A 17204-nucleotide genomic window follows, 5' to 3' on the forward strand; every position below is an offset into this window, starting at 1 on the left:
TAGTGAACCCTATGTTGGTTCTAATGGGGAACAAATTTATAGTACGCAGAAAAACTGCAGAGGCTTTGGACTTAGGCAGAGGATCTAAGCGGACCCTCATTTCTACTTTATGAATCACCTAATCATGAAGTCTACAGAGAAATACAATAGATGTATATTCTACAAAAATAATACTGTTAATTTTTTAAATTTTTAATAATACTCTAAACTCATATCAAAAATAGTTCAACATAGAATATCAAAAATACTACAAAAATGGTCTGGTTAGGATGGATTTGGACTTTTAGCAGTATATACAGTATATATTCAATGATGAATACCTGGAACTTGCAATGTTCTAATGTGCTGTTACTTCAATAAAAATAAACGCATTTTTTAAATTATGAAGTATTTTACAACCTATTAAAAATCCCACCAAAGACAGCTACCTTATGAATGATCTCACTCATATGGAGACACAGAGATGAACTAAATAAAACAAACTTTTTGACTACATAAGAACAATTAGTGGTTACCAGAAGGTTAACAGTAATGGAGTGGGGGTAAGCAAATTGGGATAAAGGGAATAATTACATGGTGAAGGACAGAATTGGAAAAATAACTATATTTGTTTCCAGATTTAGACTGGTTACCAGATTGAGCAATTATTACTTACCTGGTAATTATTAATACCAGAATTATATTGTTATCAGATTACACAAAGATTATGTGAAGCATTATGTAAACAACTACACTGGTTGCCAGAAAGGAAGGGTAAAGAGGATGTGAGTACTTTGGGATAAAGGGGGGCAACTGTATGATAAAACACAGCAATAAAACATCTTTCTCTCTCTATCTATACTGTTCACTAAAAGAGTATTATCTGTCCAAGCAAACCTTCCCAAACTGCCTGCAGTTTCACTCATTTGTTGTATTTATTTAGCTCTTCTTCAAGTCCTCTCAGTTATGGGAATGTGGCCCACCTATACTCAGGGGTACGAAAACGTGCCGAACAAGATATGCCTATCTATGCTAATATGAGTTTATGTGAATGGATTCTAGAGACCATTTGGTTTGAACACTCCATGTACAAAAGCAAAAATGAAGAGAAGTTAAGCAATTTCCTAAGTGCAGTAGTTAATAACAGGGTCGGTACAAGATGTCAATTCTACTGATTCCTAGTCTAGTACTTTTTTCACTGCAACTCACTCACTCCCAATTTCTTGCTTTATTCTAGAATTCACATTCCTTAATAGAAATCTCTGTATCTCCTTACGCTGGTGCATAAATCTATGTGCCTGTGTCAGTGAGCATGCGTGTTAATGTCTACGTGTCTTTCAGCAAGTATTTATTAAGTATATCACTTGATATGTATGCACTTTCCTCTGGGAAACCTTTGTAATTACAGTTCCTGATGTTGGCACGGTGAAGGCAGGAGAAGACACTGAGTCAATCATTAACGAGTAGACTTGGTCCTTTCTCCAATCAACTCTATTCCTGGGTCTTCAGAATGGAGCTAGATTCTCCTAAGGTCCAACTTGGTTCCAAGGCAGTGAAAGCAGCTGAAGACAAGTGTGCAAAGGGCCGTGACAGAGTAGCAGCTCACAGACTCCGCAAGGAGCATGGGCTCAAGCTAACATGGATACCATTTTGGTTTTCAGCCTGATCATTGCATCTTACAGTGCCAACGATAAAGGTAAGTACTCTTGTAGGGCCTCCCTGGTGGCCTAGGGGTTAAGTCTCAGCACCACTGCAAAGCCCCACTGTGACGGCCTGAGTTCCATCCCTGACCAGGGAGCTGACCTACATGGCACAGCAGAACTGCTTCTCCTCTCAGCAGTGCATTTCAGTAGATCTGCCTGTTCTGCTCCCCACTTTGATAAATCTCTGGTAAACCCTTTCACCCTCTGCACCCCTGGTCTGCATACCATTTCCTGTAGGCAGAAATAAAATACATCTTTAAAAATAAATAAAGGTAAGTACTTCTCTAGCCTAGTATCCTAGAAAACCCAAGGGGAGCCTAGAAAGTGTGGTGAGGTCTATTCACCACACAGCAATGGAACCAATAGCCAGGAGGTCATGCTTTTCAGTCACCCCATATATCCTCTTGCCTCTAAGCAGGACACAGATTATTCAACCCAGAGATACAGCTGTTTCATGGAGAGAAGTCATCAGGAAAGGTGCTGGGTTGTTTTATCTTGTTCATGTAACTAATTCTAAGAGTCTGTCACTGGCAGTTTGCTTTCTTTACTGGCGGTGCCATTGCACTTTCATATCGTCAACACCAAAGGCCTCCAAGAAGATGTTGTCTTCTTTTTTAAAAGCTGTAGATCCAAATATGGAGGGATAATCTTTTGTGAGGGGAGCTAAGGGGAAGGGTGTCATGGGGGTGGCACCACTATTGTCTTTGGTAAAGTCATATTTATTTAAAACATGATTTTTTTCAAAGTGCCCTAAACTTTTCATCTCTAAAATGAGAGATAAGGCCAAAAAGCACATAGCTGTTAAGTAAAAAACTTAACAGATGTAGAAAACTGTCCTGTGAATTGCATGCCGAAAAATGTAAATAGGACCTATGGTTCCACTGAAATCTACAGAGACAACATGTTTTCAATTTTTCTCATGTAAGAATGTAACTAGAAGAGGAGGGAAAAGACAGAGGCGGTGTTTGAAGGAATGGGTTGGTTAGCCTTTCATTAACTAAGCTAATGTAACTTAAGTTTTCTTTATACTAGCTAACTCCTACACCTATGTATTTTAAAGTCTTCTGGAGAGTGTTTGATCTCCCTAATTGCAAGTTTTGTGAAATGCACTTCTTTGACTCTCCATCTCCAGTGCCCAGAATTATGAAGAGTAAATCTTGACCTTTTTTTCTGTCTCTGTCTCTCCCAGAACTCAGAGACAGCAGCTGCCACATGGAATTACTACCGGGAGTCTCCCCAAAGGATATGAAAAGCACCAGGGATGTGCTAACACAAGGTAGGGGATGGGTCATTCCTGAAAGTCGCTGTCATTTTTTCACTATTGAAAGATACTTAACTTTTCCTAGCCTTCATGTCAAATATGCTTTTTTAAAAATTTATTTATTTATGCATACAGAACTGGGGTACAGGCCAGAGGCTCAGGGGCACTGACAGGATTCACCAGAGACAGAGTGGGGAGCAGAACAGACAGATGGATGAAGTACACTGCTGAGGGGAGCAGCGGGCGGGTCAGGGGAACTCTGCTGCAGCATGGGGGTCACCTGGGGGCGGTGATCGAACTTGCACCAAAAACGCTGTGGCTGGTGTGCAGCGCTGCACTTTAACCTGCTACGCCACCAGGAAGGGCCTCAAATATGCTATTTTAAAGATCTTTATCTCTCCAAGAGTCTTTCTAGAAACCAATTTTCTAGTAAACTGCTATTACCTAAGGCATGGCTATAAAAGTCAAGAACACAGGGATGGAGAAAGAGACGGAGGCTACACCCAACTGTGTCTGCACTTAAAAAAACAATCTGTGAGCATTTCTTAGGCTGAATTTGCTGCAGTCACCCATCTTCATGGAATCCACAGCAGGAAGGAGGATAGGCAGAGCTGGTATGTTGAGTACCAGGAATACACACCGAGGAAGAAGTGGACTAAGCGAGAGGAAAGTGCATCAGTGGGATTAACAGGGGACATGAATGGATGTGGTTCAGCTGGGCACCTTTCAGACTGAGAGCTAACTTCATTTTTCTGCCTGGCTTTTCTACTTTCAGAGGTTCTGGCAGAAGCCAAAAGGCACACGTTCACCCAAAACTGGACAATGGCTCCCCTACAGTGCCTTGGCTCTGGGAGAAAAGTGAAAGTCAACCTTGTCTATTTGGAGAAAAGACCAAAGGTCAAGCCTACCCTGCAGAACCTAAGAATCACTGCTGTTCCCCACAGAAACAGCACTAACTCTTCAAGCTGTTACCTCACCCCCACGTTCACCACATTGCAGACGGGATCCCTTCTGACAGGCAAAGGTGAGATTGGAAAGTAAGATGGAGGTGGAGGTAAGTACTGGCGTCTAGTCGACACTCATAAAGGCAAGTAGAGCAAAGGAACATCAGAACTTCAGGAAATCGACAGCTCTAGGACAGACCACGCCTCTCTGAGGCTTGGTTCTCAGATCCCTGCAGACCTGTCAGCCTTGACGTGCTGTGATCTCACTTGATCTCCAGTTTGGATCCGTCTTCTTTTGACAAGGGTCATTTGGATTTCATTTACCTCCAACACACACAGTAAGTATTCAAATAGCACAGATCTGCAGTGAAAAGCCAGCCTCCTTCTCATTCCAAATACTCAACATTCCAGGTCCCTTTACCCCTGAAGAAACTACTATTATCAAGGTACTGAATTTCCTTCCAGAGATACTGAAGACCTGTATGGATGCAGTTATTTTTAAAACACACAGTAGTATACCAAACCTACAACCTCTACCTTGCTTTTTTCCCCCACATAACAATGTTTTCTAGAGGTTGTTCTATGTAGATATGTACAAATTTATCTCATTTCTTTTTCAGAGTTGTATAATATTCAATTGCATGGCTGAACTGTACTTTACCAGTACCCTATTGATGGATATTTTGGTTGTTTCCAACCTTTTCCAGACAGAAATGATGCTGCAAACAACTACCTTAAATGTTCTTTTTGCATCCACAATTTATCAGTAGAATAAATTCTAAGAAGTAGGACTGCTACACTGAACATGTGATAGATATTGCTTATTACTCTCCACAGTGGTTGTTCCATTTTTTACTTCCATCCCCTTGTGAGAATGCTGTTCCCCTGCAGATGGTGGCCAGTGGCTCTTGACTCAGCCTTCAGTCTCTGCCTCTGCTCTCTCATGCTTCTCCTATTCGTTCCTTCTGCGTAGTAGTCTGTGGTCAGTAAATTAGTCTTGGCAGTTTTCCCCTTTCCAAAAAGTCCATTGCACCTAAATGCTACTACAGCATTCCTGGAAAAGTAAAATTGGACACTTTAGGTTTCATAAGCAGAATAGGAAAAAAAAAAAAAAACCTTCAAAAACTACATTATATTTCCAGGACTAGCGATTGGATGATTTATGTAGTAGGTTCTGGGATGTGGCTCAGGTAAAATGTATACCCTCACAGGACACGAATGTTTTCATTCTTCTTATTGATAATATATGTGAGGCAAAAAAGCCCTGGAAACTAGATGCCTCTGACAGGGCTTGGGACTTCCAGTCACTCAGTATTAATGTAAACAATCACTCAGATAGTTTTTCTTCAGCAAGTGACTCCCCTCATGGAGTCAACTGCAGTTGTGAAAGGGACTGATGAACATAAGCTATGTTGGAATTTGGCGCATTCTAGGATGGGTGGACCTTCCTTGAATGCAGTGCTATGCATTGTAGACATGGACAATTCAGGACCCAACTCTTAGGAGTCTGGGGCAAGGAAAACAGGGAGGATAAAGGCAGGGAGAGATGTCAAAGATCAGCCTGACCTAATTCTGCCTTGGACTAGCCTACCATCAGGGAGAGAGAAGAGTTTCTCCCGCCTTTCCCCTGGTTGGTTCCCAAATGCAAAATTTAAGTCAGTACTTATACTACTTGAACTGGCTGGAGAGCTTAGTGGATGTTCATGGACCTAATCATCATTCATAATATACTTCTATGGAACAATAATGAATTTCAAACAATCAATTTATGAATGGACTTTGGAAATGTCACCCAAGTTTAAGTTTGAAACTGCCTACTGTGAACTTAAGCCCATGATGAATACTTAGGACAGAATCCAAGTAGGGAGAAATCAAAATCAGGTCAACAGTCAAATTTATAAGGTCATATAAGAAATGTCCTCCAAAGGTACCACACTCTGGATGACATCAGTCTGCACAGGAGGATGACTCAGAAACAGTCAGTTCCATTTCATGGAGATGTCCCCAGAGCAAGGGAGGAATCTGAAACTGTAAGGACGATATCGTATTGCAACAACACAGTTGTTCATCAGATTGTCATAGAGTGTAGAAAAATGGAAGATGGAGACTATTCTGGTTTATAGAATTTGGTTGAAGAAAATATCTATTAGTAGTATTCTGACATTTCCCTCTGGTGGAAAAAGATGACTTGTTAGGGCTTTGTCATATGTGACATAGTTCATGCCATCTAGTTCCTATTACTCAGATTCTACATTAAATCAAGAAAATTTTCTGAGTATACATTAAGTGTCATGGTGACCTACCTGTTTAGAACAAGGTACATAGAAGAGAAAAATATCCAGTCTTCTCTATTTCACAGATACACTTTCCTGTGTCAATATTTTATGTCAGTAATATATGGACTACCTGCTTTGAATATGATTAATGTGAACAGATTCCTGAGGTCTGGTTACCCCATGTGAAATTGTGGGGGTATAGGAGAAATAACATTAAACTACTTGTGGGATATAGGAGAAATAAAATCAAATTATTCTGACATTATCACATTTGACAAGTTACTTAATTTCTACAGTGGCTGTAGTCACAAGTGAAATCACCTTTCACAAGGTGATTTCTACACATGACTAGATTATTTCTACACATAAAAAGTCAAGATTTAGGGCCCTCCCTGGTGGCGCAATGGGTTAAAGCACAACACTATGAAGCTATCCACAGCCTCTGTAGGCTGAGTTCGATACCTGGCCAGCAAGCTGACTCACATGGCAAAGCAGACCTCTCCTGACCCACCCACTGCTCCCCTCAGCAGTCAAACTAGGCAACTTGTTCTGTTTCCCACTCTGTCCTTGGTGAATCCTCTGACTCCCGCTTCCCACACCTCTGGCCTGTACCCTAGTTCTTATATGCATAAATAAATAAAATTTTTAAAAAACAAAGATTTAGGGCCTCCTTGGTGGAGCAGGGGTTAAAGTTTCAATACTATCAAGCTGTAGCCAGCCACTATAGCATGAGTTTCATCCCCAGCCAGGGAGCTGATCCACATGGCACAGCAGACCTCTCCTGTCTCACCTGCTACTCCCACCAGCAATGTTTTTCAGTATGTCTGCCTGTTCTGCTCCCCATTATGTCTCTAGTGAATCCTCTTACCTCTTCCCCGCCTCTGGCCTACACCCCAGTTCTTTTATGCATAAATAAGTAAAAATAAATATTTTAAGGACGCTCCCTGGTGGTTCAGCGGGTTAAAACATAGCACAAAGAAGCTAAAGCCACTTTGACATGTGTTTGATCCCCACCCCGGAGGTGATCCACATGGCGCGGCAGACCTCTCCTGACCCGCCCACTGTTCCCCTCAGCAGTGTGCTTCATAGATCTGCTCCCCGATCTGGTGTATCCTCTCACCTCACCTCTATGCATCTGGCCTGTCCCCCATTTCTGTATGCATAAATAAATCTTTTTTTAAAAAATCTTTTAAAAAGTCAAGATTTAGATGAGAAACTCCCAATCCTGTACAATCTCTCAAATAGCCCTTTCAATCTGTTAGTATTAATACAGAATTATCTCTGAGGATGATAGCTATATAAATGCAATATACCTAATGTTCCCTATTTAAAATAAGATATCATGTAATAAAGCAAAAGCATTGTCTCCTAGGCTATTCATTTCATAAATTTATTTGGATGTTTGTATATTTCCTGAAAATGGAACATTGTTCAACTATCCTTTGCCAAAGAAAAGCTAACATTGCAATTCTATCATCTCTGGAAATAATGCGCTTACATTTACAAACATGACCCACGTTTTAAAGCTAAGTTGCCTAAATGAAGAGACCTAACAGAGATGAGCTATCAACGTGATGGACATTAATTTAGAAGCCAGGTAAAATGAAAATACACTGACAGGTGAGGCCGACTATGTCCACTTTGAAGGCACGACTCCTGGGAGGTGGGCAGACTTGGCACTTTGAAATCTGTTGTCGCCTGGCTACAGGGCACATTTTTCGCTACAGAGAGGCTCTCTGGGTTTTCCTCCCTCTTCACTTATATTGTCACTCATTATGCAAAGTGTTTTTGCACCTCCTTTCTCAGTTTTGTCTCTGATCTTTACCACACCCCTGTGAAGTAGGAAGACCAAGAATTATTTTATTAGAACCATCCTACAGATAAGGAAACCAGAGCTAAAAGAACTGATGTGATTTGTCCAAAGTGAGCCTTGGATATCTCTACCTCGTCTGTGTAAGACACACACATTACCATGTCAAAGAACTGGTGTGCACCCTGCTGAGAATACTGGTTTGTGCTTTTGAACCTGTTCTCTCTCTACTTCTGCCTCTCTCTGCCAACACCATCTTCCTGATCGAACTAAAAGCTAGGACTATCCCTTCCCTTGAGACTTCACGTCCAGTGACTGGCACTGTGGCCACTGGCATCTGAAGAACTATCATTTCCACATAAGCTGAACCCAATCATGCAAAAGAGGAAAATTCAAAAAGGACTTGAAGAACTTAATAAGCAATGACAGAAGACCATTAAAAATGGATTAGAAACCACTGTTTGAATTGGATTACGTCATTTCTGGAGGAAAGTGAAGTTGGTTTCAGACTCTCGGAGAATCCATTCACGTGTCACCACTCCCAGGCAGAGCTGATGCACCATCGGCCCTCGCTTGGGTTTTTCTGCAGTTGCCTCCTAACAGGCTCTGCTTCTCCTGTTGTCCGCCTATTGTCAGTTTCCAACACACTAGTCCACAGATACTTAGACATCAAAGCCATTCCAGCAATCCTCCGTTCAAGACTTTGCAATGAATTCCCAAGTCAATCAATAAACACCAACGTCCTTCCACCAACTTTCCAGTCCTGCGCGATGCAGGCCCTGTTCCTCTGGCTCGCCCCACTCCAGTCTTGTGGCCTCCTTGCCCTTCTTCCGAAGCACACTCAGCCTCCGGGGGGGCCCACCCAAGTTGTCCGCTCTGCCCAGGTCTCCACTTCCCCAGGCACCCGTTGGCTAATCCTTTCACCTCCTTCAACTCCTTGCTCTAGTCTCACCTCGTGAAGGCCAGCCTTGCAGATTGCCTAAGCACAGCTACTCTATCATTCTATTTCCTTTACTTGCTCAACCTTAACTTGTTTTTAGCAACATTTAACCTTCTAACATACCAGAAACTTTAATGTACGTATTGTTTTATGCTTCTTCCTGCCCTCCCCTTTTTTTGTTTTCCTTTTGAAGTGTATCCAGCTGATACATGCAAACTATTGAAGGTGTCCTTGGCATATAATACTAATTTTTAATTATTTGCTGAATGAGTGAGATTGAGGAGTGCATGAAGTTGAGTGGTTTTTCCTTTTTCCAGTGTCCCCTTCATCCCCCATTCCCTCTCAGGGTAATTACGCATTTGTTCAGACTGTACTAGACAAACTCCCAGCAGTCACTAAGGCAAATTAAATAGTGTACATTATTCTTGGACTTTGGAGTCACCTTTATTAAAGAGGGAAACTTTCAAAGCAGTATATGCATTCCATTCTTATTTTTATTATGGTCCCAACAATGATAAGCCAACAAAATATGTTTTATTCCTCTACTCTGATCCAGCATTCATCAAAGGCCCCAGAGGAATTAATTCCTATCTTTTATTAGTATCTCTGTCCTCATTTATTCCTGGGCGTGATTTGGTGCCCACACCCTAAACCTATGGACAGGGCAATGGGGCCACAAAGTTTAACTTCAACTGGAAAGAGTCAGAGTTTCATCAGGGAAAATCAAAGGCTGGATAAGTTTCCTCACTTGCCCTTTCATTGCTTCGTTCTTGTTTTGCAGCTTTTTTACCAGGCCTCTCCCAATGCAAGGTCTATCCGGTGATGGGGGTTTCATCAAAGACCTTTTTCATCACCACCACCTCCATGGCTCCCAAGAATAAAGCAGCGAAGACTATCAGAATTGATCATTATTATCCTAGCACTCTGGAACAACAAGGTACAGAAATAAATAGGGGTGAGACAAGAACAGAAAGAAAAAGACACATTTTAGCCCAATAGTAATCTGGGTCTTTTAAGATTTTCCTGAAGGCTGAAAAGTTATAGAATTTACATTAGAAAATCACTCCATTTCTTATGGGGGAAAAAAACAAACTCCCCTAAAAAAAAAAAAAAAAGGGTTGGAATTTGAAAACAATAAAAAACCCTTAACCCCAACGGAACCCCCTGAGAACCAAGGGGGTAAAGCCCAACAAAAATAACAAAAAAGCCAACCCCGGCCAAGGAACCGAACCAAAAAAAACAAAACAAAACCCCCCCGGCCCGCCCAACGCCCCCCCCAACAAGGGAATTCAAGCAAACCAAACCCGGTCCGAACCTGGCCCTGGGGAAACCCCCCAACAACAACCCCAACAAAACCAAAACCCAAGGTCCTCCAAGCAAGAAACAAAGAAAAGCCCTTAACCCCAAAAGGAAGTTAACCTGGAAGCAAGGCAAGGGGACAAGCAAACTGTCCATGTGGTAGGTAAGACCAGCCACTATAGTAGTGCCAGGCGACATCTAAACACCCAGCAGTCACTATAGGGATGATAACAACCAAGTGAGTGCTGTCATCAGCAGTTTTTGGAAACAGCTCCCAAAATTGACCAGGACTCAGATTCTGTAAACTTCTAGAATGGGCCCTTACTGGAAGAAAAGTAAACATAAGATTAGTAATAACCAGATGCACATGAAGCATTTGTTAATAATAGCTAGATGCTTATCACCCAGAAGCAATGCCTATTCACCTGTTACACCTGTGCCTTATTCAAGCCAAAAGGATGAGAAGGTGATTTTCTAATCCTCGATGGTGTGTCTGTCAGAGCACAACAGTGGAGGCCATGAGAGAGGGCAGTTGGTGAAAGAGGAATTTAGAAATCCTTGTTCTTCCACCCCAACAGTACAAGAGTCTGTCCTATTTGATCACTGTGGCAAACCCCAAATCCCAGAGCAGGTGGCACATGGGCAAGAAGCTGCACAGGAGGCTAGAACAGAATCCACATACCCACCCACGCCTGACTCTGAAGTCGAGCTTCGGCTGCTGGCTCTGAATCAGGCTGGAAGCCTCTGAGTCTTGTGAGCCAGGCAACTTCAAATCAAGTTCTCTTTTCTCCCTCTCTGCTTCTCTCCTTCCTTTTAGACAAAGATGAGAACTTAGAGGAGAGGCAGAAATGGAGCATTGTGGTCAAAGTCCTGATTGCTGCCATCTTGCTGCTCAGTGGAGCTGCCATTATTTTTAAAGTCCTCTGCCCGGTGAGTGTGCTAATGTGTTGGGACCGCAGACAATCAATAAAGATCACCTTTTGCACAAGCAGCTTAGCATTATGAGAAAAGCATAGACTTTGGAGCTTGTATCCTGTCTCCTTGAGGGGCGGCAGCAGCACAGGACAGAGGAAAGACATCTCAAAGGCGCTCCCACCTCTGGAGATGCAGCACCTATTTTCAGGGCCAGTCTCACATTTGTTGGGGGTCAGATTCAGGAAAGGTGGGAAAGTATGGGGAGGAATGTGTGTGGTGGGGATGTGGATTGGGGATGTCTAATAGTCTAGTACAAGCTAGGTGGGGGGAAGTAGAGACTGTTGCCTGGGGGCTCCATTGGTTCTCCTGATCAAAACATCCTATTCTGGTCCCTGTTAACACTCAGCTTCCTGTCAAGGTGGTGTAGCTGGCTATGCGGATCTGGCCATAATGTCTGCCTGCTGTTTTTAGCAGATATCCTCATACCAAGATTTCTGTTCTGGTGAGAGGCCCCCCACCTGACTCTATCTTTTAGCTTGACCAGCAGCAATTCTGGGGACAAAGTCAACATCCCAAGAAAAGGGGGGCACAGTATTGCACCAACTTAGTATATGTGTTAGCTGTCTGAGCAGATCTGTCGCTCATACTCATTAGCCTAGTGGCTTTGGAGAAATTGTTCCATTTCTCCAATCTCAGCTATCTCATCTCTAAAATGTGAATATGTCTCTTGTGGTAACATGAAAGTTAATTAAGATCCTGTTTAAAAGGCACCTGGCATGTAGGAGGGGCTTGAGCCAAAGCTGAGTTCCTCTTGGGACAGTACAACAGGAATATAGCCCCACGAAACCGCGAGTTCTTTAGGAGCGAGGATTTTCTTCAAGTGGACTGACGTATCTTAGGAGGACAATCAAATGCCTGCCAGACACCTGAAGTTGACACCAATCACTTTCATCTTTCAGTGTCAATGCCTGGGGGCCAGAAAATTATGCCAACACCAGCTGCCATGGAGAAGGCAAAGTCAGGGGGACCAGCAACTGGAGGACGCTGAACCCCAACGTGCCACTCAGCCTGAGAAGGAAAGTGTTCTTGGCATGGCTTATGCCATGTATTTGGAGAAAATGGGTTATTAGTGAGGTGCTGGGAGATGGGGGAACTGCTTCCATTAGGAAGCAATGTGGGTGATTCTTTATTATATTAGAAAATCAGTACTTGTATTACTGTTTCCTTAACATCAGGCAAGCTGTACCATAATAGAGAGCTCCGTGAAAATTCATATTTCTGGGTCCCAGATATACTGAGTCAGCATGTTGAGAGTGGGTCCAGGAATCTTATATACAACTTTTTAAACAGGTTCCCCAAACAGAGGTGAACTTACTGTGAAATTAATGAAGCCTGTGGTTTCAAGACTCATAGGACCTTTGCACCTCAATTTGTGACTTAATTTCATTTAAGTCCCCCAAAACTACAGTGTCAGCACTGACAACACATAGGGACATACATATGTACACATGTACACATATACTGCATCCTGCCTGCAAGTAACTCTGCTCATGATGGAGCATAGGAAGCGCCACACTGGAACAGTTTGAAACTTGTCAAAGCAGCTTCTTTCTTCCTTTCCTGGGGTTTCCTGGCAGGACTATCAGGTCACTGTGCCCCTGTGAGACCACAGCACTGGCTTAGTGTGGGAGATTTAAATCCAATTTCCCCACCAGCAGTGGACTTGACCTCTGAATACTAGAAATTGATGGGTATCTTCTCTGCCATGTCTACTAAAGTCATTCAGCAAAGAGGCAAGGTGCCCAATACCTGCAAAATTAAACAAGGTGTACACTCTTACAGAAGTAGAGCATTGAGAACAGGGCTAAAGATTAGTCAGGGGAGTACAGGTGCTGCCACTCCTTAATTCTGAGTCGATTACAAAGCATAGTACGCTCTCCTGGCAGGCATGGCCCCAGAATCGTCCTTATCACCATGTTCCAGGTAGCCAGTGCCAACTTATTTGTCATCTCTGGTCTAGGTCAACATTTTCTATAATCTTGTTTTTGCTAATGAATTCATGCAGGTTAGTATGATTTTCCCATATGGTATCTTTTTCAGTTATTCACTTCAATCAATACTACTACCGTTTCATTGAACACTGGAGGAAATGGGCTGAAGGGGACTAAAAAGTCTAGCCCAGATTCGAGATAACAGTGTAATAGCAACTCTGACTGAATGTCTTCCTGAACATGATAAGCTACTAAATGACAAAGGAATTAGTAAAACTAAGAAGAAATTTTATATACCTGACCTCATGTCAGACTCACAAAACCCCTGAGAGGTAGAAAGGCAGGTATCTGCTTTTTATTGATACTTAAAATGAGGCTCAGAGGGGTTGTGTGACTTTGCTAAGGTCACAAAGCTATTCAAAACAGAATTAAAATTTAGGTTTTTAAATTTCTGTACTGTACTTATTGACTTACTTGTCTATCCCACAATATTTTGCTGAAAAGCTTCCTTCTATGTGTCAAGTTCCATACTTCCATACTAGTTGGAAAGAGAAAGTAAAGACTGGAAAAATCATAGTTTTGTTCATAATAGTCAAAGAGTTATATAGCACATACAAAATCAGGCAGGCATGGAGTCAGGGGTAGTGAGGAAGGAATGGGATAAACCCGTAAACTCTGCCTTTTTGCAGACACAGGAGGATTATCTGGGCCTGACTTTAGGATTGAAGTAGAGTCCAAAGAATCTCCTGCACACCCTTTTCTGTTCAAGGCACGTGTGTCAAACAAGTGGTGCATGGGTTCTTTGCTGGTGGGCTATAGGCTTTAACCAGTGGTAGATGCTCTACATAAGTGCACTTTTCTCCAGCTAGTAATTTTCCTAGAATTACCGAGTAGCAGGAATAAAATGATGTGTACTTGACAATATGTGGGATTTAATTACCTCTTTGTTGGCACACAAAGAAATCTCCATTTGTATCCTTCTTTACCTTTCGTATTTTGAACTCTAGGTTGGACAAGAGGCTCCCAACTCATCAAGCTCAGAGGAAGCTGCAGAGATCATTGTTATCCGCCAGACATACTTCTGAAAACGTTGGTCTGCCTCACACACAGACGGAAAGACACGACGCTGTCTTCTGTCTATGATTAACTAACATGAACGGATTCTTGCCAGCTTCACACTCATATCTTCCACAGGGACATTAATCATACAGCAATACCAAGCCCCTGAAGGGGGACCCTGGGCTGAGCCATCAAAGTCACTGCTTAGTAAGGTTGGTGAGAAACTGGAAACAACCAAAATGAAAGCAGTGTTTAAGTAAGCAAGGAGATGGCAGGAAGGAGGGGCCAGGCTGTGATCCTATTCCTTTTCCCAAGAATCTGGAACTATTTCATTTTGGCTGAATGTGCCCACTGCTAGGGAATTGTTTTCTTGGTTCACTGGTAAAACCATATACAAATTGTATCCTTCTTTGTTTCACTTCAATTACTGCCCAAAAGGTGGTTCTCAAGAAGATACTAGCAGGCAGAGCTACCTGATCCTAAGACCTGATTCAAGCTGAGCTTGAAAGAGCGTGGAGGATGACAGTTTTCAAAGAAGCCCCTAGAGATCCAGGTGCCCGAAAGTAGGGCCCACAGCCAATGAGAACACAGCCAATGGGGACAAACAAAACTTCCATGCCTCAGTGCTCCTCATTGTGCGATGACAGCCTTTTCTCTGCAAAGTTCATCATGTCCAAAGACATAACCAGTGTGGTTCAGAGTGTGGCGTGGAAGCTTCAGAAGGATCATGGCAGTCCCAACTGGCCTGTCCACTAAGGGAAAGAATCCCACTGTTTGTGATATAACCCAGAAGAGTCCCCCCAGGTGGCTGGATGACTCGACCTGAGGAATCCAGCTGCCAAGTCAGGGGAGCACTCAGACAGGCCTACCGAAAGGGGACTGTGACCAGGCACAGAGGCCTCCTGCCCACAGTCATGTGAGCAAGCCAAGTCTTGGAAGCAGATCCTACAGCTTCAGTCAGACCTTCAGGTAAAACATACTGTATAACTGCAGCCTCATGAGAGAACCCTACTCAGAACCATCCTCAAATCCCTGGTTCACAGAAACTGTATAAAATGATAAATGTTTACTGTTGTTTTAAAAAATACAGTAGATGGAGAGAGGATAGATGAGGGCATTATCTGCACCCAGACACCAGTTCACACAATGGCCTCCAGTTTAGACTGACATTTGTGGCTCAGTTTTAACTGTGTGTGTGGCGGGAAGCTTGCTCCTCCCTGAGATTACCAGGGAGAAATGATAAAAAACTTAGTTCTTAGTGTAGGACAGATGCCTCCACTCATCCCCTCCTTCCCTGCCTCCTCCAACACAGAATGCCCTTTAGCCGGAAAAACGAGACTTCCCAGGAGCGGAAGCCTGGAGCAAACTCTTCTGCAGGTGTAATTTGGGTCACATTTATACTGACTTTATAGAAATTCACGTGGAATCAAAATTGTTTATATTGCTTTATTTCCCCTGAGCAAGGTCACTCAGAATAATTCCCATCAGTGAGACATCTTGAATCCTCTATTCTCATACTGGGGGAGATTTTTAAAAACTAAGAGATGAGAGAGGCAGCAGAAGAGTAGGGAGATCATACCTGTGGACTCTGGGATGTGAACTTTGGTCCACAGACTACTTCATAGTAGGGCAGCAAGGTAACTATGGCAAATTTTTCCTCACTGTTACCACACTTAGTTTTTTCTGTTTGTTAAAGTATATTCGCATTGTAACCATTTTTAGGTAATACTAAAAGGTATAGAGGACTAAGAAAAAGTCATACCTAATCATTTCTCCCAAAGATAACTACTGTTAATACTTTGACACACACACACACACACACACACAAAAAACACATATTACACAAATAACATCATACTCTTCATTCCACTGAAATCTGTTCCTTTTGGGCCTTCCCTGGTGGCACAGCACTATGAAGGTTTCCGAAGCCACTGTGCCATGAGTTCAATCCCTAGCCAGGGAGCTGACCCACATGGTGTGGCAGACTTCTCCTGACCCACCCAATGCTCCCCTCAGCAGTGTATTTCAGTAGCTCTGCCTGTTCTGCTCCCCATTCTGTCTCTGGTGAATCCTCTCACCCCCATACCTCTGTCTTGGAACCCTGTTCTTGTTTGCATAAATAAATAAAATTTTTAAAAAATAAAGAAAAGAAAAGGTCGTATTTCCTGACTTCATACAGTGAATGGTCCTAGGCAACTTGAGCCTGTTTTATCTACATTTCTTAGTTCTTGTGTTTCTGTTGTGCCTGTTAATTTATATAACTTTTATGGTACTTTGTATCCAACAAAGCATCAGGTTCACAGCATATACTAAATTTAAGGATCATCTTGTATGCTTTGCTGAGCTTAGCACAGTTGACTTTCTAGAAGATAGGGAGATACCCTTTATTTTTAAATCAAAGCTGCTGTGGATCCCCATGGATGCAAACCAATATGGGGCCATCCTCTAGCTTTTGATAAATCCATCTCCCTAGACTTGTAATCTTTCTCTGAGGTTACATTATTGTGTCACCATTCTCTACCAGCTCCTTCTACTCTTTGTTTCTTTCCCCTTATTTTGCGACTAGACTTGCCAGTCATCCAATGCTAGACACCTCGCTTAATCTGCATTCTGGGAGAGCTAGCATCTGGGTCTATACTTACATTTCAGGCCCCAAAAGCCTTTCTTTCACCTAACCCTCCTTCCTGCACGGTAGCAACAGGTGCATTTAAAAAAGCACTTTTTATTGAGTTAGTATTGGTTTATATAGTTTCCACAGCAGATGTGCACGATCTCCCGTTTAGGCACTATCGCCATAGTGCGTCCACCAAAAGGTGAACTTGGTTGTGTAACAGACTTAAGTTTACCAGACGCTTGTGAGCTTGCGCCACCCAGTGGCTAAAGTTGCTAATTTCACCCTCTGAAAAAACAGTGGGCACAAATAATCAGATGCAAAGTTAACAAAACATGAAGCCTGTATAATTGCCCCAGAGGAAAACAACAAAGTAGTCACAAAAGTAGAATTTTGTCCTATTTTTGGTTCTATCA

General features: G+C 42.5%; 1 protein-coding gene across 1 annotated transcript; it reads left to right on the forward strand.

Moving 5' to 3' along the window:
• The first annotated feature begins 1617 nt into the window (after positions 1 to 1617).
• LOC105853746 (chromosome unknown open reading frame, human C17orf78) lies at positions 1618 to 14203 on the forward strand. Its single transcript, XM_012726066.1, has 7 exons — positions 1618 to 1675; positions 2872 to 2958; positions 3719 to 3967; positions 9695 to 9812; positions 11025 to 11142; positions 12087 to 12209; positions 14126 to 14203. Exons 1-7 carry the CDS (start codon positions 1618 to 1620, stop codon positions 14201 to 14203), a joined length of 831 nt encoding a protein of 276 aa, XP_012581520.1.
• Positions 14204 to 17204: the final 3001 nt, after the last annotated feature.

This window comes from Condylura cristata, unplaced genomic scaffold, assembly GCF_000260355.1.
Source record: "Condylura cristata isolate star-nosed mole 26May11 unplaced genomic scaffold, ConCri1.0 scaffold00017, whole genome shotgun sequence".
Taxonomy (NCBI): domain Eukaryota; kingdom Metazoa; phylum Chordata; class Mammalia; order Eulipotyphla; family Talpidae; genus Condylura; species Condylura cristata.